Genomic DNA, 19,621 nt, shown 5'->3' with positions numbered 1-19,621 from the left:
ACAGAGCAACACAAACCTTTCATCCCCCTCGAGTTTCCCCCACAGACCCCAGAAGAGGAAAATAATCCTCTCCACGGAGTTAAAAAACCGAAAGGAGCCTAAAACTTGGGGTTGAAAATGATTCCCATGGGAATGGAGCTTGGTTAATGCACAAGACCGTAGTGGAGCACAGGCAGTGTCCAGTCTCCCCTGAAGCAACCTGGGGAGGAGGGGACATGTCCATGACCCCCCAAAATACCCCATGACCCCCCAAAACATCCCATTTACAGCAGGTAACAGGTGAAAAATTAATTTGTTTTGACAGCAATACCCACCCATGCAACGAGTTGTGTCCAGCCTCATACCCCTCCACAACCCTCCCTTCCCGAGGCATTCCCAAAGATTTTCTTTTTCATGCCCTTAGAAATATAAATTCCTGGGGGGAATGAACCAGAAAACCCTGTATTCAGCCTAATTATCCCCCCTGGCCGCAATCTGTGATCTCTGGGACAATTAAAAGTGCTTAATCCCAGCTGAAAAGCAAACAAGGTCGGAGCGCGGCGTCTTCCTGCCTTCCCCTCGCCCGCTGCCGGGGTCTCGCTCCCCAGCTGCAATATAAATATGCAATTAAAAAATCGCCGCTAATTGCTTCGCCCAAGGGGGGTTCCCACCAGGGAAACAAAAAGGCTGGGCAAAGGGATATTTAAAAAAATAATCATTTAAGAAGGGGTAAACAAGTAAAAAATGCTTTTTTTTTTTAGCCCAGTAATTAAACAGTGATGCAGCTTTAGGGAGGAATTGTGGTGATGTCTCAGGGTTTGCACCTTGGGGTGGGTTTTTTTGGGGGATGCTCTTTTTTGGGGGGGATGGGTTTAATCCCTGGCTCTCCTCTCTCGCTCCAGCGCTAACAACCCCTGGCAGCTCTCGGGCTCGTTAGTCCTTCCCAAAAGCAATTAGAGAGGCTGGAAAATGAGGGCAGCCACTGCCCTGAGACAGGGCAGGAATGGGGGGCGGGGGGGTCAGCCCCCAGCCCCTGGGGCGGGTTTAGGGCTCGGCACAGATCCCGCAGTGGGATTTACCCTGGCCGAGCAAAGCTGCGCCATCAGCAGGCTTCAGAGTGAACAACCCCGTGTAACTCCCCCTGGCAGCAACCAGCCTCACCTCGTGTCCCCCAGGGCTTTATTGAAACTTCAAAACCTAAAACAGGTGGCCAGACACCTTCACAGTATTTGCGTGCTGCTGCCAGAGTGCAGCCAGGAGGAAAAGGAGGAGGAGGAGGTGGAGGAAGAGAAGGAAGAGGCAGAGAAGGCGTGTGAGGGCTCAGGTGCCAGGCAGCCAGACCTTCTGGGTGCTGACAATGTCGCTGAGCTTGGCCTTGATCTTCAGGAAATGCCTCTTGAACTCCAGGCCATCACCCTGCGTGGGGAGAGACAGGGGCTGACATGTCCTGCACCCCTCCCTCCCCTGGCACCCACCTCCCATGGTCACCCCACCCTGCACCCACCTCCCATGGTCACCCCAACCCTGCACCCACCTCCCGTGGTCACCCCAACCCTGCACCCACCTCCCGTGGTCACCCCACCCTGCACCCACCTCCCATGGTCACCCCACCCTGCACCCACCTCCCGTGGTCACCCCAACCCTGCACCCACCTCCCGTGGTCACCCCCACTCTGCACCCACCTCCCATGGTCACCCCACCCTGCACCCACATCCCCTGCACCTGCCATACAGCCCTCACCACCCACCCTGACCCCCACACACCTTGGAGAGGCGAAAATCCACCAAAATCTTGCTCTCCATCTCCACCAGGTTCACCTTGAAGATGAGTTTGTTGTTCCTCCTGTCTGTGGTCGAGATGGTGACCTGCAAAGGGGGGAAATGTCTCAAATTATTCCCTGATGGCCCAGCACAGGGGTCCCAGCCCCAGTTCTATCCCTGACCCCCACCTGGTTGGTGCAGCTCATCTTCCAGCCGTAGCCCATCTTCTCACACACCTCCTTCAGCGCGCGGTAGGAGCCGTCGGCGTCCAGCTTGGTGAAGAACCGCGTCATCCGCTTCACCAGCCGCTGCCACGGGCTCTGCCGCCCCAAAAAACATTCCAGGGGTCAGCAACCCCGCCAAAGGGTCCCAAATCCCACCAGGTTCCAGCCCCAGCTCTGACACAGCCTGGCTTTCGGTGAGGAAATGTTGGAAAGCTGCACCCCCTGATGGCACCAGGCAACAAGCGCATCCCAAAGAGCAGAAACGCTGCACAAGCATGTCCCAAAGAGCAGAGGCACATCCCAAAGAGCAGAAATACTGCACAGCCACATCCCAAAGAGCTGAAATGCTGCACAATCATGTCCCAAAGAGCAGAGGCACATCCCAAACAGCACAGCCACATCTCAAAGAGCAGAAATGCTGCACAGCCACATCCCAAAGAGCAGAAACACAGCACAGCCATATCCCAAAGAGCAGAAATCCTGCACAGCCACATCCCAAAGAGTAGAAATGCTGCACAGGCATGTCCCAAAGAGCACAGCCACATCCCAAAGAGCAGAAATCCTGCACAGCCACATCCCAAAGACCAGAAATGCTGCACAGGCATGTCCCAAAGAGCATAGCCACATCCCAAAGAGCAGAAATCCTGCACAGCCACATCCCAAAGAGCAGAAACACAGCACAGCCACATCCCAAAGAGCAGAAATGCTGCACAGGCATGTCCCAAAGAGCACAGCCACATCCCAAAGAGCAGAAATCCTGCACAGCCACATCCCAAACAGCGCAAAGTCAGCCCCTGGTATCATAAAATGCTCTTTTAAAGACACACATAGGATGCAGTGTTGCGTCCCAATGGTATAAATAGTATAAAGATGGACCCTGATATTGTAAATTGGATGTGAAGGTGCCTCTCAAATGCTGCAGAGCTGTACCCTGGAACTGGAAAGCTGTGTTTTATTACTCAAAATGCTGTAAAATCGTGCCTCAAATGCCATCCTGAGATGACAAACCTTGCCCAGCAGCACCTCAACACTGCCAAGCTGCTCCCTGATAGTGTAAATCAGATGTGAAGTTGCTCCCCAAACACCACAGAGCACAAAGTGCACCCTGATGCCATAAATGATGCACATTTGCAACCCAAATCTTGGGAGGTGGCACCCCGAGATGATAAAACTCACAGCTGCATCCCACCCTTGTCAAGCTGCTCCCTGATATTCCATACACAGTAAAGTTGCTCTTTAATGTGGTATTTATGATGCAAAGTTGCACCCCAGTATTTTACACAGCACAATGTTGCACCCCAGTGCTGTAAATCAGATGTGAAACTGCCCCTCAAATCCCTGGCAAAGTGACAAAGTGACACTAAAAGTACTGCAAATTTGCAGCCTAAATCCTTCACCTGACACCCTCAGGTGGTAAATATTCAACAGCCACAGCTCAAACAGTTGCTCCCTGATATTATAAACACAAAAAAAGTTGCTTCCTAATCTTAGATATCTAAGGCAAAGCTGCACCCCAGTAGTATAAAAGGTGCAGCACTGGATCCTGATGTAAATTGGATGAGACTCTGCCCCCCAAATGCTGCAGAGCTGCACCCCAAGATGATGAACCTCCCCAAGGCACACCCCACACATTGCCAAGCTGCTCCCTGATGTTATAAATATGGCAAAGCTGCTCCTCATGGATGCAAAGTTACACCCCAGTTTATGCAATGCAACATTGGACCCCAGTGTTGTAAATCGGACGTGAAGCTGTCCCCAAACACACCAAGGCCAAGGCAAAGTGTCACCCTGATCCTAAAAATACTGAAAATCTGTGCCCCAAATCCTGCAAACTTGCACCCCAGGCAATAGCAGTGTCACCCTGATACTGAAAATATTGAAAAACTGTGCCCCAAATCCTGCAAACTTGCACCTCAAGGCATGGCAGTGTCAGCCTGATACTGAAAATACTGAAAAGCTGTGTCCAAATCCTGCAAACTTGCACCCCAGGCCATAGCAAAGTGTCACCCTGATATTGAAAATACTGAAAAACTGTGCCCAAAATCCTGCAAACTTGCACCTCAAAGCCATGGCAGTGTCAGCCTGATACTGAAAATACTGAAAAGCTGTGTCCCAACTCCTGCAAACTTGCATCCCACGCAATGGCAAAGTGTCACCCTGATAGTGAAAATATCGAAAAGCTGTGCCCCAAATCCTGCAAACTCGCACCTGAGGTGATAAACAACAAAAAGTTACAGCTCCAACGTTCCCCAGCAGGCAAAGCTGCAGCCCAAGCAGCAGAGAGCAGCCCCCAAACCACTGCAGGTGCACGCTGACACCGCTGCCGATGCCGAGCTGCGCCCCAAACGCCGCGAGGTGAAATCCCAAGAGGATCAACCTCGCCCAGCCGCATCCCAAGCACGGCGAGGCAGCACCCCGGTGTCGCAGGTGGTGCCAGGTGCCCCCTGACCTGGGAGGAGCCTGGGGTGCCCAGGAGTTGGCTGTTGACCAGCATGTGCTCGGGGCAGGCGGGCTGCGAGAAGCTGAAGCCCTGCACCAGCTGGTCGATGCTTCCCGTGCCACTCTCCCAGGGCATCCCGCCCGTGCCGGGCTCCGGCTGAGACGTGGAATAGCTTGCCTTGTCCTCACTGCAAGGCAAGGGGGGACACAAGGGTTAGGAGAGCTGGACAGAGCCCGATGTGGGAACTGCATGGGATTCTGCAGGATCACAGGGGTTGTGCGGGGTTTCCACCCCGACCACCTCCTGGAGAAAATGCCGGGAAGGCCCCGAGGCGTGCGAGGAATTGCAAACCCGTGTGGAGGGAAGCAGAGGCTCACCCCAGTGCTCCCTTCACGGGTGAGAAGTCTGTATCGGATCGGATGTGCTTGGAGAAGCCTCCAGGGGAGTCGCTGACTCCCCCCGAGGAGAGCCGAGCCCGCTTGACATCTGCAAAGGACAGGACACCAGGTGACCCCAAATCCGGGGGCAGCAGCGCGCTCCCCCGCAGCCCCTTACCCTTCTTGAGGGGTCTGCTGTACCACCGGTCCTTCTGGATGTCAGCAATGGTGATCCTGGCCGTGGGGCTCTCCGTGAGGATCTTGTGCAGCAGTGCTGGGGGAGACGAGGGGGTGGAACACAATATGGTGTGTGGATATGTGTGTGTTTGTGTGTATATATAGCTATATATTTGTGTGTGTGTGTGTATATATATATATATATATATATATATATATATATATATATATGGACATATTTAGGGAGCTGCTGGGTGCTTACCCAAGGGAGCGGAATCAATCTTCTTCCAAGGTGGGAGGTAGGTTTTCTTCTCCTTCCAGTCACTGTATTCCTGGCAGCTGTCGCTGGGCTGGTCCCAAGGCAGCTCTGCCAGGAGACCCCACTGCTGTCACCCCCAGTGCCACAATCCCCTGGGCACACATGTGGCACTGTGGGGACGTGGTGTGCCAGGTGACCCTGCCATGGATCCTGTGTGCTCCCCATGCATCCCAAACCTCCCTGTGCATCCCATGGTTTCTCACACACATCCCATACCTCTCTATGCATCCCAAACACCTCCTATGCCTCCCATACCTCCCCTCTGCCTCTCATACACCCCCCTACACATCACATACATTCCCCTTCTGCAGCCCTCTATGTCCTCCATGCATCCCTATGGATATTCCAGACATTCCCCTCCATGCATTTCCCATCTCCCTTATGGATCCCACACACTCCATCTCTGTTTCACACACCCCTCCCATCTCATGTGCACCCCTGCCCCATCCCTTACATCCCTGGTGCACTCCAGGCACTTCCCCTCACACACTTCACCCGTGCACCCCTTCTGCATTCCACACATACATCCCTGCACATTCCACAAACACTCCCCCATGTCCTCTGCACCACCCCTGCATGTCCCCCACACCCCCTGAACACGTCACAGGCATTCCATCCATTCCTAGAGGCATTCCAGTGTTCCCACCTCTGCTGGCCATTTACCACCTCCTGTGAATTCCATCCATCCATCCATCCCAACATTCCCACCTCTGGCCATCAGCTCATCATCCTCTGTGAATTCTGTACATCCCAACATTCCCATCTCCAGCCAGCATGGCTGTCAGCACAGCACCCTCTATGAATTCCATCCATCCATCTCAGCATTCCCACCTCTGGCCAGCATGCCCACCAGCACATCACCCTCTATGAAGTCCATCGATTACCAACATTCCCATATCTGGCAAGCATGGCTGCCAGCACCCTCTGTGAATTCCATCCATTCCAACATTCCCACCTCCATCTAGCATGGCCACCAGCACCAGGTCACCCCCTGTGAATTCCATCCATCCATCCATCCATCCATCCATCCATCCATCCATCCATCCATCCCAGCATTCCCACCTCTGGCCAGTACAGCCATCAGCACATCACCCTCTGTGAATTCTGCACATTCCAGTATTCCCACTTCCAGCCAGGATGGCCACCAGCACATCACTCCCTGTGAATTCCCTCCATCCATCCCAAGATTCCCACCTCCATCCCAGCATGGCCACCAGCACATCACCCTCTGTGAATTCCATCCATTCCCATCCATCCCCACCTCCGGCCAGCACTGCCACCAGCCCAACATCATCCTTTGTGAATTCCATCCATCCATCCATCCATCCATCCATCCATCCATCCATCCATCCATGCCCACCTCTGGCCAGCATGGCTGTCAGCATATCACCCTCTGTGAATTCCATCCATCCCAACATTCCCACCTCTGACCATCAGCACATCCATCACTCCCTGTGAAATCCTTCCATGCCTACCTCCAGCCAGCAGGCTGCCAGCACATCACCCTCTGTGATTTTCATCCATCCATCCATCCATCCATCCATCCATCCATCCATCCATCCTAACATTCCCACCTCTGGCCATCAGCACATCACCCTCTGTGAACTCCATCTATTCCTACCTCCATCCAGCATGGCCATCAGCACATCACCCTTTGTGAATTCTGTACATCCCAACATTCCCACCTTTGGCCAGCATGGCCACCAGCACCAGATCACCCTCTGTGAATTCCATCCATCCATCCATCCATCCATCCATCCATCCATCCATCCATCCATCCATCCCTCATCCATCCATCCATCCATCCATCCATCCATCCATCCATCCCTCCATCTCTCATCCATCCATCCATCCATCCATCCATCCATCCATCCCAGCATTCCCACCTCGGCCAGCATGTCCACCAGCACATCACCCTCTGTGAATTCCATCCATCCATCCATCCATCCATCCATCCATCCATCCATCCATCCATCCCTCCATCCATCCCTCATCCATCCATCCATCCATCCATCCTCACCTCCAGCCAGCATGGCCACCAGCACCAGGTCACCCTCTGTGAAATCCAACCATCCATCCCTCATCCATCCATCCATCTATCCATCCATCCATCCATCCATCCCTCCATCTCTCATCCATCCATCCATCCATCCATCCATCCATCCATCCATCCATCCCTCATCCATCCATCCATCCATCCATCCATCCATCCCTCCATCCCTCCATCCCCCATCCCTCCCTCCCTGCCCACCTCCGGCCAGCATGGCTGTCAGCACCACGCCGCAGGCCCAGACGTCGACGGGCTCGGCGCGGAACTCGGGGCGCCGCAGCAGCTCGGGGGCCACGTAGGGCAGGGTCCCGCACATCTTGTTCAGCAGCCGCTCCCGCCCGTTGTGCCGGAACACCGTGGCCAGCCCGAAATCCGAGATCTTCAGGTTGTCTGGGCCCAAACGGAAGCAAAGCCGAGTTAAAACTTCAAATCAAAACTCAAAATTAACCCACGCCCCCAACAAAATTAATTCAAAATGCAAGTTCAAATTGAAATAAAAACATAAGTAAAAATTTTACTTATAAACTCAAACTCAAAATTTGTTTACAAATTTGAATTGAAAACAGGCTTAAAATGAAAATTCAAGTTAAGATTTTAAACTACTAACTCTAAAAGCTGAACTTAAAAAATTTGAATTATAATACAAATAGTGTTAAAAGAAGAAATTCAAACTAGAATTTAAACTTATGATTCTACAGTTCTAGGTTTAAAAGTTGACCTGAAAATTTGAATTAAAATACAAATAAAATTAAAAGAAGAAATCAAATCAGAATGCAAATTCAAATAAAAGCTTAAATTAAGAAATAAAGCTAAAGAAATTGTAAAAAATTTAAATGAAAAATGTAAAGTAAAATTTAAATTCAGAATAAAATTAGACCCTTGCATTAAAAAATCAAATGCAAAATATAAGCATTCAAATTAAAGTGTTAAATTGAACACTCAAATGGAAAACCCCAAATTAAGAAAACTTAATGGAGGCCAGAGAGGGACACGCCTGGCCCTGCCTGCCCCCACCTCGCTCGTCCAGCAGCAGGTTCTCCGGCTTCAGGTCCCGGTGGGTGATGCCGATGCTGTGCAGGTACACCTGAGGAGCAGGGGAGGGGTCAGTGCTGAGGGGAATCGTGGCAATGGTCAGGGGGTCAGCATGGTGTGAGAGTCTTGGCAAGGGTCAGGGGGTCAGCACCATGTGAAATCACAGCAAGGGTCAGTGCTGAGTGGGAATCATGGCAATGGTCAGTGATGAGTGGGAGTCATAGCAATGATCAGTGCCATGTGGGAATTATGGCAAGGGTCAGCAATGTGTGGGAATCACAGCGAGAGTCAAGGGGTCAGCATGGTGTGGGAATCATGGCAAGGGTCAGAGGGTCAGCATGGTGTAGGAATCATGGCAAGGGTCAGTGGTGAGTGGGAATCATGGCAAGGGTCAGGGGGTCAGTGCCATGTGAAATCATGGCAAGGGTCAGTGCTGTGTGAGAATCATGGCAAGCATCAGCATGGTGTGGGAATCATGGCAAGGGTCAGGGGTCAGCATGGTGTGGGAATCATGGCAAGGGTCAGCACTGTGTAGGAATCACGGCAATGGTCAGTGCCATGTGAGAATCATGGCAAGGGTCAGTATCATGTAGGAATCACAGCAAGGGTCAGCAATGTGTGGGAATCATGGCAAGAATCAAGGGGTCAGTATGATGTGGGAATCATGGCAAGGGTCAGAGGGTCAGCATGATGTGGGAATCATGGCAAGGGTCAGCACCATGTAGGAATCACGGCAAGGGTCAGGGAGTCAGTGCCATGTGGGAATCAAGGCAAGAGTCAGGGGTTCATTATGATGTGGGAATCGTAGCAAGGATCAGCACCGGGCAGAAATCATGGCAAGGATCAGAGGGTCAGCGTGATATGGGAATCATGGCAAGGGTCAGCACCGTGTAGGAATCACGGTAAGGGTCGGGGGTCAGCACCGTGCAGGAATCGCCGCTGGCACCCGTGGCATTGCCTGGCACCCATGGCACTGCCGCTGCTGAGCACTCACCACGCCGGCAATCAGCTGCTGGAAGAACCGCTGTGCCTCCGGCTCTGGCATCCCGACATCTGGCTCTGCACGTGGGGAAAAAGAAGGGAAGAGCAGCCCTGAGCCGTGTGGGGATGACAATTTAGGATGTCCCGCTGCCCCTACATCCCCGGTGCCCCGTGCGCACCAATGCGGTCGAAGAGCTCCCCGCCGCGGCAGTACTCCAGGAACAGGTACTGCGTGGCGCCCTCCCGCCGGTGTCCGTAGAACCGGACGACGTTCTCGTGGCTCAGCATCTTGTTGATGCAGATTTCCTTCTTGATGTTCTCCGGGCACTCGGCCGCGCGCTTCATGTCCACGATTTTCACGGCCACGGCCTCCTCGGTGCGGCGGTTCACGGCCAGCTGCACCCTGCGGTGGGCACGGAACAGGGAGTGGGCACGGCAGTGCTTCCCCCAGAGACGGGCAGCAGGCAGGGAACGGGGAGAAAGTTCTGCCCGTGGAGATGGCAGCAGGCAGGGAATATTGGCACTGAAGGCAAGGAACGGGCAGGGAATGGGCAGCAAATGGTGCGGGCAGGAGCAGGCAGGGAATGCAGGCACGGGGAGGCGCACCATGGGCACACGGGGGTGCAAGGGGGTGTGATGGGCGAGCAGCGGACACACAGAGGACGTGCCACGACCCGAGGGGGCAAACAGCGGGCATGCGACGGGCGAGCAGCGCGGACTGGGCGAGCTGCTGGGCACACACACGGCGTGTGATGGCCAAGAGGGGAGCAAACAGCGGGCACGCAGTGGCCACGCAGAACCACGCAGGGACAAACAGGAGGTGTGCAAGTGGCACACGGGGGGCAGAGGGACAGGGGCCGTGCAAGGGCAGGGCGGGGCCCGGGCCGCGCAAGGGGCAGGGCAGGGGCGTGCAAGGGGCGGACCCGGCCGGCAGCAACCCCGCGCCCCCCGGCCCCGCCGCACTCACTCCCCGTAGGCGCCTTCGCCCAGCGTCTGCACCAGGTCCCAGTCCTCCACGAAGGGCACCGCCATCCCCGCCCCGGGCCCGCTCGGGGCCGCGATCCCGGTCCCGGTCCCGGCAGCGGCCCGGCCACGCCGCCCTTTCCCGCCACCGCCGCGAGCCCCGCCCCGCCCTGCGCGCGCACAAAGCCACGCCCACACCCCGCCAGGCCCCGCCCCCACCTGGAATCCCGCGCCCATTGCAGGCCACGCCCCCCGCCTGTATTTACATTCAAATCCGTTAATATCAGCTAAACGGCTCCAACGCCCCTCTGACAGAATTCAGAGAGAAACCCATCAAACTGATTTTTATTTATTTGCATTCTTTACAATTCCTGGTCAATCAGCCCCGATGAGAGCCGCAATTCCTGATTTGGCGACGGCTCCGTGTGTATATAAAAATCACTGCCGGCAGGACGGGGCGGGCAGGGTGCTCCCGCCGCTGCCTGCGCTTACAAACGGTATAAAACAAACCCGAAAGAGCCCCCCTCGAACCCCCAGCAAACCCCCGAATCTCTGCTGCACAGGCAAGGCTGGGTCAGTGCGGTGTCTGGCGCGGCCGGCGCCGGCTCCTCTACGTCCTCGACAACCCGCGGTTGTCCAAATCTTTCACCTGGGCAGTAAAGAAAGTTCATTAGGTACAATTCCATGTTTTTTTCCCAAACTGAGCAGGTCTGGGCTTGCTCTGGTGCCATACCTTGTATATTCGGACCAGCCAGTGCTCTGTGGTGTACGCCTCCTCCAGCACGTCCAGCTCAAAGTCCTTGTTGCCGATTTCTGCGTTCCTCACCCGGTCGTAGCCTGGCGGTCGCTCTGGGAGAGAGGAAAGCACAGGCAGTGCTGCTGTATCTTACCCAGAGATATCAGGGCACAGAGGAGCCCCCCAGAAGCTGTGCCACACCCCAGGGTGACTCAGGGACTCACTGGCCTCAGTGTAGACCTGGCCGAAGCGGTAGTAGCACATCTTGTACATGAGGCAGTTGAGCAGCACCGGGGAGCCCTCGCGGTCCACCCGGAACTCCCCGGTGGGGGTGTAATAGTCGTGCTCCTTGATGTGCCTGCCCGTGTCCGTGCTGCCCCCGATCCGCACCATCCACAGGAACTTGTTGATGTCTGCAAGGCAGAGAGGTGGGGGGCAAAGAATGAGGGCTTGAGTTGATTTGGGGGGCCAAGAGCAAGGGGTTGCATTGGGGTGAAAGAACAAGTTGGGATGAGGTAAAAGAATGAGGAGCCAAGTTGAGCTGGGGAGCCAGGAGGGAGGGTTGAGGTGATGTGGGGGGGGGCAAAAGCAAGGTTGAGATGAGGGAGAGCTCCAGAGAGGAGCATTCTGGCCCCGTTTTCACTCCACAGCCCCAGTTGGAGGTGGGATTCTGCCACCAGCACCCCCAGCTGGGTCTGACCCGGATCACAGCAGGATCTCACCATCCGATGAGTACCCGGTGAGGCCACCAAAGATCACCAGCACGTAGCTGACGTCCAGCTCCCTCATGATCTCGTAGGCTTTCTCCTCCGTCGATGCCATGGCCTGGGGTGACACCAGCACAGATGTGGTGTCAGCCAGTGCTGACGTGGTGCCCAGAAATGCTGGCAAAGGCAGGGGGAGAGGGAGGGACCCACCTGGCCGACACGGGAGATGTGTGTGTTGTTCCAGGTGTTGTTGTCCACCAGGATGGTCCGGTTGGCCATGGCAGTGATCTGGTACCCATAGTCCCACCAGGACATCACCTTGGCATCCTGCACCAAACATGGCCGGGCATCAGCACCTCAGTGGGCAATGTGGGGTGCCCAAGGCCCCAACACCCCATACTGTCACAGACACATTTTATGAAAAATCCTTTCCTTAGGATTTTTCCTCCTGAGAAGCTGTGAGGCCTCAGGAACAAAATGTAAACAATGGTTATCTGCTGCTGTGGAATGCAACAGGTGCATCTGGGATTGGTCTTGTGTGGTTGTTTGTAATTAATGGCAAATCACGGACTCTCTGTCCACGACACAAGCTTTTGTTATCTTCCTTCTTTTTCCATTCTTAGCCAGCCTTCTGATGAAATCCTTTCTTCTATTCTTTTAGTATAGTTTCAATATAATATATATCATAAAATAATAAATCAAGCCTTCTGAAACATGGAGTCAGATCCTGGTCTCTCCCCTCATCCCCAGACCCCTGTGAACACGGTCACACCCGCACCTCCGGCGTGTTGTGCCGCAGCCAGTAATACGCCTCTCGGAAGTCATCGAAGATGATCCTGCTGCCATCACCACCACGGGCAGAGAGGACGATGGAGGGGGAGGAATAGGCCTCACTGGTCACCCAGGTGGAGTGGAAGGTGTAGGTGATCAGGAAAAACGCCATGACCAGGATCATGCCACTGGCAACCTGTGGGAACAACCCAGGGTCTCAGCACTGGAGGGACGGGGCCGTCAGCCTCCTGCAGTCAGCCCATCAACACCAGGTGTGTTCCTGAGCCAGCCTGGTGCTCACCTCATTTTTAATGGGGTAGGTGGAGTCCTGCTGCTTTTTGCTCTTCTTGTCTGGCCGGCTGATATCCAGGTTCTTCATGTAGGTGGACAACACCTGAGAGACCCCGATGCCAGACAGGATGCACATCACCGGAGCCAGCACCAGCATGAGACGCACCTGTGGCAACAGCAGAACTGCTGGAGAAGGAATCCAGCAAAAATCCAAGGGAATTGGATGCCATTCCTAATCCAGCACCAATTCAGTGGATGTATCAGCCTTGGGATAAACCTGTGGTTGGTTTTTAGTGGGGAGTTGCCACCATCTCAGACACCCCTGAGGGAAATTCCTTGCAATGCTCAAAATTGGCCCATATGGGAAATTTTGGTCACTTAGCAATCTTAGGTGGAAGCAAGGACTGGTAGCTGCCTCCACAGCAGAACTCAACCACATTTAGTGTTCAGGGTGCCACAGGAAGAGTGGAAATGGGCTCATCAACAACTGTTTGTCAGCACTCCCTGCCTCAAAACCCAGAGAATTTGTCTGAGATTGCACTGGGTGCTCTGGGAGATCAGGAACCCTGACCAGGCAGCACTAGCCCCAGGGACAGTCACACCCAAACCACTGAGTTTTGCAACTTCACCTTCCCTCACTGCAGAGGGACAAAACAAAACCACGTTTATGGAAGGGAGAAAAGCCCTCAGGGTGAAAGAATCATCACTAAGTTCAGAAAAACAAATCAAATTGTTATGAGCACTCAGAGGCAGTGCTGGTGCCCGCAGCCCTCACCATGACAGCTGAGAAGTACATGCTGGTCACCCCGTACATGATGATGAAGATACGGGCATCTGAGAGGTTGCTGAAGCAGTAGTAGAGACCAACTGTGAGGGGGAAAAAAAGAGGTCAGGTTCAGCTCAGAGATGAAATTAAACCAGGCACTGAGGGACACAGCAGGACACAGAAGGCTTGGCACAGCCAAGAGGCAGGAAAACCCTCTGGTGAGTAACTCAGGATGTAGCAACTCACCTGGGAACATGAAAACAAGGAGCTGCAGGTCGAAGTAGTAGGAGGACCAAGTGGTGGGCTGGTGCTCAGAGACAGAGGCGATGATGGGGATGTTGTTCTTGGCATAGGAAGGGTCCAGCAGGGAATAGAAACGCCCCGTCCATGGGGAGATTTTCCCTAGGAAAGTGCAGAAAACAAACCCTCTTTGGATCCAGCAGAGTAACAGCAAATGTTGACACATACTCTCCCAGGGAACCACATGTGAGGCTGAATGAGTGATCCCAGACCTCATTTGGAATCTCTACTACTCAAACCTGCCATTTTGGAAAGGAAATACAATACAATTTCACTGTAAAGTCTCCTCCCTGCTCAACCTCTACCTTTAGCATCTCTTTGCTACTACAGAGCAACAACCAGTATCTGCAGCACCAGCCTGGTGTCCCCAGAGTCTCTGCCCCTCCTGTCTTACAGCTGCTGCTTAAATATTCCTTGCTAATGCACAAATTCACGCAGGTCCCAACCTCCCCCTTTGAGGGACTCACAGCACTGGCACCACACTAACACAGAGTTTAAGATGGACAAATTCCATGCCTTGGGAAGCAAGGAAAGAGGGTGAAACACCCTTGCAATGGCCACAGCCTCAGGCTACCTGTGAGCATCAGCACAGCCCCGACGGAGAGGAGGACGAAGCCGACCAGGGAAATGACACTCCTGAAGAGGATCTCAAACTGCTGAGGGTTCAGCTTGCTCCGGAGGTAGTCCACAAAGGCATGGATCTGGCACAGGCCGAAGACTCCAAGGGCAGCCATGTGCTCTGAGGAGAGGACAGGCTGGGAGGGGGGCAGAACATGGTCAGACATAGATGAACAGGAGCCATTACTGGCTTTTTCCACAAATCACTGCTTGGCACAATCTCTGCCAGCCACAGGAAAATGTTCAAATGTTCCCTCCCTGTGACTGGCACGAGCTCTTTTCCTACATCCGCTTTGATTCTGATAAGAATCCATGTAGAAAATTAACCAGATTCTCTTGAAAACATGAGCTGGGCAGGCCTGTTTCCTGCCATACCAAGACACACACGGCATGAGTGCTTCCTTCAGCAAAACCAAAGATATTTTTATGAAAGACAAATGGTGCTGGGAAGGTTATTAGGTGCTTTGAAGGTTATTAGACACTTTGAAAGTCATCCAGCACAGCTAAAGGCTCATTTTGTAAAGGTGGCAAGGAATCAGCATAATCGAAGCTGGAACAAGAAGTCAGCACCCACTCATAATCTCAGTGATGAAGGGCAAGAAGTAAAACCAGGTGTCAGCACACTGCTGCTCTGTTAGAAGCCATCCCTGAGTTCAAACCCTGCTGGTGCCCACCTGGAAGCCAACAAAGGAGATCTGCATGGAGAGGATGGTCCCCAGGCAGTAGACTGTGCAATAGGCCACGTAGATCCTGTGGGAGAAGCGCCCGGTGAGCATCAGCACCAGCACGTGCAGGGGGATGAGGTTGATGAGGAACACGTAGCCACCCCACGAGGAGACCTGCAGGACACAAAGCAGACACACACCACAAGTTCCAGGCTGAACAGCTGCAGAGCTGAGGTGGAACACAGAAGTTCAGCTTTCCTAGGATTACAGGCAGGATTTTCACACAATAGCAATACCAGCCAGGATCCTCCAAAACTGACAGAAACATGGATTTTTCAACACTACTAAGAACACCTCACCCAAAACCCACTAGTTTTGCAAGAAAGGACCCATTCCCTTCCCACCTCCATAGAGGTTTTAGCTCTCTGGACACACTGCCACAGAACAGCACACCATGGCTGCCTGCTGAGTACATCCAGAGGGATCTCAGAGCCAGGGTTACCCCAGAGCTGGGAGAAGGGACACTCACCATGTAGAAATAGGCGAGGGCACACATGGCTGCCCAATAGATGGAGCCAGTTTTGACAGCTTTGATCCACATGTAGTAGGTCAAGAGCATGCAGAATATGGCAATACCTGTGGAAGGAGCCAGAGCTGTAAATGCCATCCCTGGGGCACAGCAGAGAACTCAAACCATTAAAAACAGATCTGGAAATGCTTTTGCTGCTCCATCACACAAAGAGCCAGGCCTGGGAAAAGCACTTGATATCTGGTTTGTACACTGAAACACTGTGGTGTTTGTGTCTAACAGCTCACGTGGCTTCTTCCAGCCACACCAGCTGGGAGAACTCCTACACAGCCCCCAAAAGCCCAGCTGCAGCACAGGAGCCAGGATCCTCCTCTGCCCCAGGCTGTGGCAGTGAGATTGCTGTCTTTGCCAGTCCCAATGTCACTGCTGGAACAGGGATAAAAGCACAGAGGAACCATACAGTAGCTCCAGTTCCAGGCAGAGTTTGGGGAGGTGACAAAATCCTTTTGACTGGCAAACAGGGATACTGGAGTAAACCCACTGCCAGAGCTGGGAGACACTCCCTCTGCTCCACAGCATGGCCAAAAACCATCTCTGATCTTTGATGGGTCAGGTTTGTTCAGCACAAACCCAGCAGGGATCACCAGGAAAGGACAGACCTCTCTTGTGCTCTGCAGCATCTTCCAGCACCACTTTCCAGCACCCAATCCACTTCTTCCTAGTAGCCATCCTATTCAACCTAGAGATTGCCCTACTCCTCCCACTACCATGAGCCACCCAGCTACAATCTCCCACTGCCACCCTAACCTGAACCTCCTTACTCATCTTCCTCCTTACACTAGGGCTAGGATAGGAATGAATCCAAGGTGGGTTAGAATGAGCAGAATAACAGAAAGTTAGTCTAACTAACAGTTGATTTTGATTCAAAAAATTATAGCTTCCACCCTATAACTTTGTGTCCTGCCTCCATCTAAACTTCTACTCAGCCTTCAGGTTTACCCTTCCACTGAACTCACCTGATCTCAGCTTTCCCTGAGGATCACAAACTCACCTTCATTATCATAGGAGCCAGCAACAGAGCGAGAGATGTATCCAGGCACAACAGCAATCATGGCAGCAGCAAGGAGTCCTGCCCCTGCATCCTGGGAAAAACAACCAGGGAAGAGACATCTGGGTTTAGGGATTTATTGCTAAAAAGAATAAAAATCATGTGTGGAAATAAAGTTTTCAAACAGATCTGCCACTTCCCAGAAGGCTGGGGTTTTGAGGAGCGTGGTGTTCACCTCCAAACCTCTGACCCAGCTGCTCTCCCAAACGGCAAACAGTCCCACTCCTCTGGAAAGCCAAATCCTGTGGGGCACACCCTGCTGGCCCCTGTACCTTGAGCTCTTTGGTGAGGTGGTAAGTCACAATGGTGGTGAAGGAGGAGAAGAGGGGAGCCAGGAACACGCAGACGTTGCGGATGTCGATGGTGATGTGGAAGAAGTGCAGCACGTGGTAAATCGCTGCTGATGTGATCATCAGGCCTGGGGATGGAAATGAAACATTATCAGGGTGCTCCAGAGTCACCAGGAGGGAGCTGCTGCCAAGGATGCATCCCCAAGCTGGCACTCATGGAGCAGCCCCCACCCTGACTTTCCCTCCCACCAGGTGCATTTCAGCTTGGCAAAGCTTTACCTGGGTAAATGGTTCCCCCGATGATCCTGCCCAGGGGGTACCACGCTCGGTCATCAAACCAGTTGTGGAATTTGTAGAAGCCCTCCTCGGCCAGGAAGCGGGTGGTGCGGTAGTTGAAGTACCTGTAAGGGTGACAGGGTGTGACACCTGTGACAGTGACAGGTATCTGTGTCACAGCCCACTGTGGGGGCTGCTCCATGTGTTCCCTGAATAGAGAACTGGCCCAAACCTCAGCTGCAAAGGTTCATTCCTCCTCCCAGTGGGACTAATAGTGTGTTTACAAAGGTGACAGTGGCCCTTGGGATTGATTCAATCAGCAACAAGCTTGGGACAGACACAAATCGTGCCAGGAGCTCTCTCTCCTGCTGTCCCAAGTCAGGAGTAACCACATCCCTGGAGAAAAGCAACAGCAGGTGATTCTTGCATCTGGGCTGCAGCAAGAGCCCTGGGTACCAAGGAAATTTGGGTGTGGAAGAGAAAAACCAAGCTGAACTGAAACATGTCCTCCAAATCCCACATCTTCAACAGAGATTTACTTGAGCCCGGCACCATCACCTGAATTCTGTGTGCTCCAGAACAGGAAAAGCCCAACAGGCCCCCAGAAAAAGAGGAAACAACACTTACGGGTCAAACTCATGGATGACACTTTCAAATCTCAGGACAGAGAAAAGCCTCGTGGAGAAAGCTGCAAACAGAGAAGGGGCAGAGTGAACACACAGAGCTCAGGAGTCACCCCCGGTTTTCCTGCACCAGGAGCCACCCCTGAGGGCACAGACTTACACAGGACAGCTGCCATGGACAGGATGAGGAGCTTGAGCAGCGTGTCCTGCTTCTCATAGGAGAGCCGGAGGAACCCCAGCTTGGTCATTCTTACATCAAATGCAGGGCCTGAGGATCCCTGAACACCTAAACAGGAACATCAAAAGCCTTTAAAGCCTTCAGGAGCCTTTGGATTTTAAATGCCCCCCTCTGGCCCAGCCTTCACCCCTGCCAGGTGCTTGTGCCTCCCCCCACAAACCTCTCACCTCCTGTCCTGATCTGAGCTGTCACCCCAAACCCCGGCTGGTTTTCCTTCCTTTACAGAGCCCAGAACTTCTCCGGGGCAGAGGACTTGCCTGTTTCTCTGTGCACAGAACAAAACCACAGGGTTAACTTGAGCAAACCCCTGCCCTCCCTCTGGATGCTCTCTGAAGTGTAACCGTCACCTGCAAGTAATGCACAAAAAATTGGAGAATGGAAGAAATGGGTGTTTTTTCTCACACACAGGAGATCTGAATGGCTCCTGGTTACAGCCAGTTTGGATCACTTATGTCAAATACATATACATATATATATATCTCCCAGTAGTTTGTTAATGCAGACCAGGGCAGTAAATTGGTTTTGCTCACACCAGGCTGTTAAATTCGACTTCCCCGAGGGAAGGAAAAGCCACATAAACCCTGGGGTTGCAAGCCGAGGAAGTGACACACTTACTGAACAATCACAGCTTTAACATTTTTCTACCTTGAAAACACTCAGATTTCTTCAAATCGTTCCTTGCCCAATCAGTCAGGAAAACCCCTCGCAGTGCTCAGTCCCATCACGGGTCCCTAAATGTGCAGTTCAGGTCTCTGAGCTACAACACCAGGCAGGACGCAGTGGGACAGGCTGAGATTTAAAACCCCAACAGCCCGGGCCTGGAAAAGCCTGGCAGTGCCCAGCAGTGATTCCGGCCGGCGCACGCCGGGCACTGCCTGGTACAAACACCGGCGGTGGTCATTTCCTGGATGCCCCGCCATAACGGAGCGCAGTGCAGGCGCCTCCGGGCACCAGCGGCTCTGCCCGGGGTGCCCCGATGCCCTCGGGGGGGACCCCTCACCCCCAGGAACTGCCCTGACACGGAGCGCTCCCGACCCCGCGCTGCCCCCGCCAGGCTCCAGGCCCTGAGCAGCGCCGGGGTCTCAGCCCTCACGCTTGGGACCCCTCAACCCCCGCGCTCCCTCTCCCCACACGCCCCTCCAAGGCCCGGGCACGCCGTGACCCCTCAGGCCCCGCACACCCCGCAGCCCGGGCACCCCTGCACCTGCAGGCCGCAGGGCTCGCAGCTCCCCCGGCGCCGCTCGGCTCCCGGTGCCGGTGCCGATCCCGTCCCTCACCGCTGCCCCGCCGCCCCGTCCATCCGCCCCGCGCAGCCGCCCTGCTGCCGCCGCCGCCAGCCCGCGCCCCGCCCCCGCTCGCTTCCCATTGGTCCTCGCGCACGCCACTCCAAGAGCGGCCGCG

The 19,621-nt window shown here is 53.8% G+C and overlaps 2 protein-coding genes across 5 annotated transcripts; both read right to left on the bottom strand.

Annotated features, from left to right (window-relative positions):
• Window positions 1-1,187: 1,187 nt before the first annotated feature.
• Window positions 1,188-10,445, bottom strand: CHEK1 (checkpoint kinase 1). 2 transcript variants are annotated; one of them, XM_059488394.1, is made up of 12 exons: window positions 10,307-10,445; window positions 9,519-9,742; window positions 9,353-9,417; window positions 8,341-8,410; window positions 7,528-7,716; window positions 5,220-5,324; window positions 4,959-5,054; window positions 4,781-4,889; window positions 4,413-4,590; window positions 1,928-2,059; window positions 1,743-1,844; window positions 1,188-1,395 (listed from the first exon to the last, which is right to left on the bottom strand). In XM_059488394.1, exons 1-12 carry the CDS (start codon window positions 10,369-10,371, stop codon window positions 1,300-1,302), a joined length of 1,431 nt encoding a protein of 476 aa, XP_059344377.1. In that variant the 5' UTR covers window positions 10,372-10,445; the 3' UTR covers window positions 1,188-1,299. The 2 variants fall into 2 exon arrangements, with proteins under 2 accessions (XP_059344377.1, XP_059344376.1); XM_059488393.1 differs by having other exon boundaries at window positions 4,781-5,054.
• A 174-nt stretch (window positions 10,446-10,619) lies between these two features.
• On the bottom strand, window positions 10,620-19,538 carry STT3A (STT3 oligosaccharyltransferase complex catalytic subunit A). 3 transcript variants are annotated; one of them, XM_059488238.1, is made up of 19 exons: window positions 19,425-19,538; window positions 18,388-18,485; window positions 18,143-18,268; window positions 17,987-18,047; window positions 17,363-17,484; window positions 17,066-17,211; window positions 16,737-16,827; window positions 15,686-15,792; window positions 15,166-15,330; window positions 14,448-14,628; window positions 13,820-13,975; window positions 13,583-13,674; window positions 12,818-12,973; window positions 12,524-12,712; window positions 11,956-12,072; window positions 11,761-11,863; window positions 11,263-11,451; window positions 11,036-11,151; window positions 10,620-10,951 (listed from the first exon to the last, which is right to left on the bottom strand). In XM_059488238.1, the coding sequence occupies exons 3-19, from the start codon at window positions 18,228-18,230 to the stop codon at window positions 10,913-10,915; spliced, it is 2,118 nt and encodes a 705-aa protein (XP_059344221.1). In that variant the 5' UTR covers window positions 18,231-18,268; window positions 18,388-18,485; window positions 19,425-19,538; the 3' UTR covers window positions 10,620-10,912. The 3 variants fall into 3 exon arrangements, with proteins under 3 accessions (XP_059344221.1, XP_059344222.1, XP_059344224.1); XM_059488239.1 differs by lacking the exon at window positions 19,425-19,538 and having other exon boundaries at window positions 18,388-18,567; XM_059488241.1 differs by lacking the exon at window positions 19,425-19,538 and having other exon boundaries at window positions 18,478-18,560.
• Window positions 19,539-19,621: the final 83 nt, after the last annotated feature.

The sequence above is a fragment of the Ammospiza nelsoni genome, chromosome 24 (genome assembly GCF_027579445.1).
Source record: "Ammospiza nelsoni isolate bAmmNel1 chromosome 24, bAmmNel1.pri, whole genome shotgun sequence".
Lineage (NCBI taxonomy): Eukaryota > Metazoa > Chordata > Aves > Passeriformes > Passerellidae > Ammospiza > Ammospiza nelsoni.
The sequence above is the reverse complement of the archived record's forward strand: the minus strand, read 5'-3'. Positions and strand labels throughout refer to the sequence as shown.

Bases quoted from the DNA above. Each gene is read 5' to 3' on its own strand.
- CHEK1 (XM_059488393.1), bottom strand. From the start codon at position 10,371: ATGGCGGTGCCCTTCGTGGAGGACTGGGACCTGGTGCAGACGCTGGGC. The intron at 9,418-9,518 runs GTGCGCACGGGG...CCCCACGTGCAG, and splicing joins GGAGCTCTTCGACCGCATTG to AGCCAGATGTCGGGATGCCA. The intron at 7,717-8,340 runs GTGGGGGCAGGC...GTTTGGGCCCAG, and splicing joins CCTGCTGCTGGACGAGCGAG to ACAACCTGAAGATCTCGGAT.
- STT3A (XM_059488238.1), bottom strand. From the start codon at position 18,230: ATGACCAAGCTGGGGTTCCTCCGGCTCTCCTATGAGAAGCAGGACACG. The intron at 17,485-17,986 runs GTAAGTGTTGTT...TCACCCTTACAG, and splicing joins GTCATCCATGAGTTTGACCC to GTACTTCAACTACCGCACCA. The intron at 12,713-12,817 runs GTGAGCACCAGG...TTGTTCCCACAG, and splicing joins CCTACCCCATTAAAAATGAG to GTTGCCAGTGGCATGATCCT.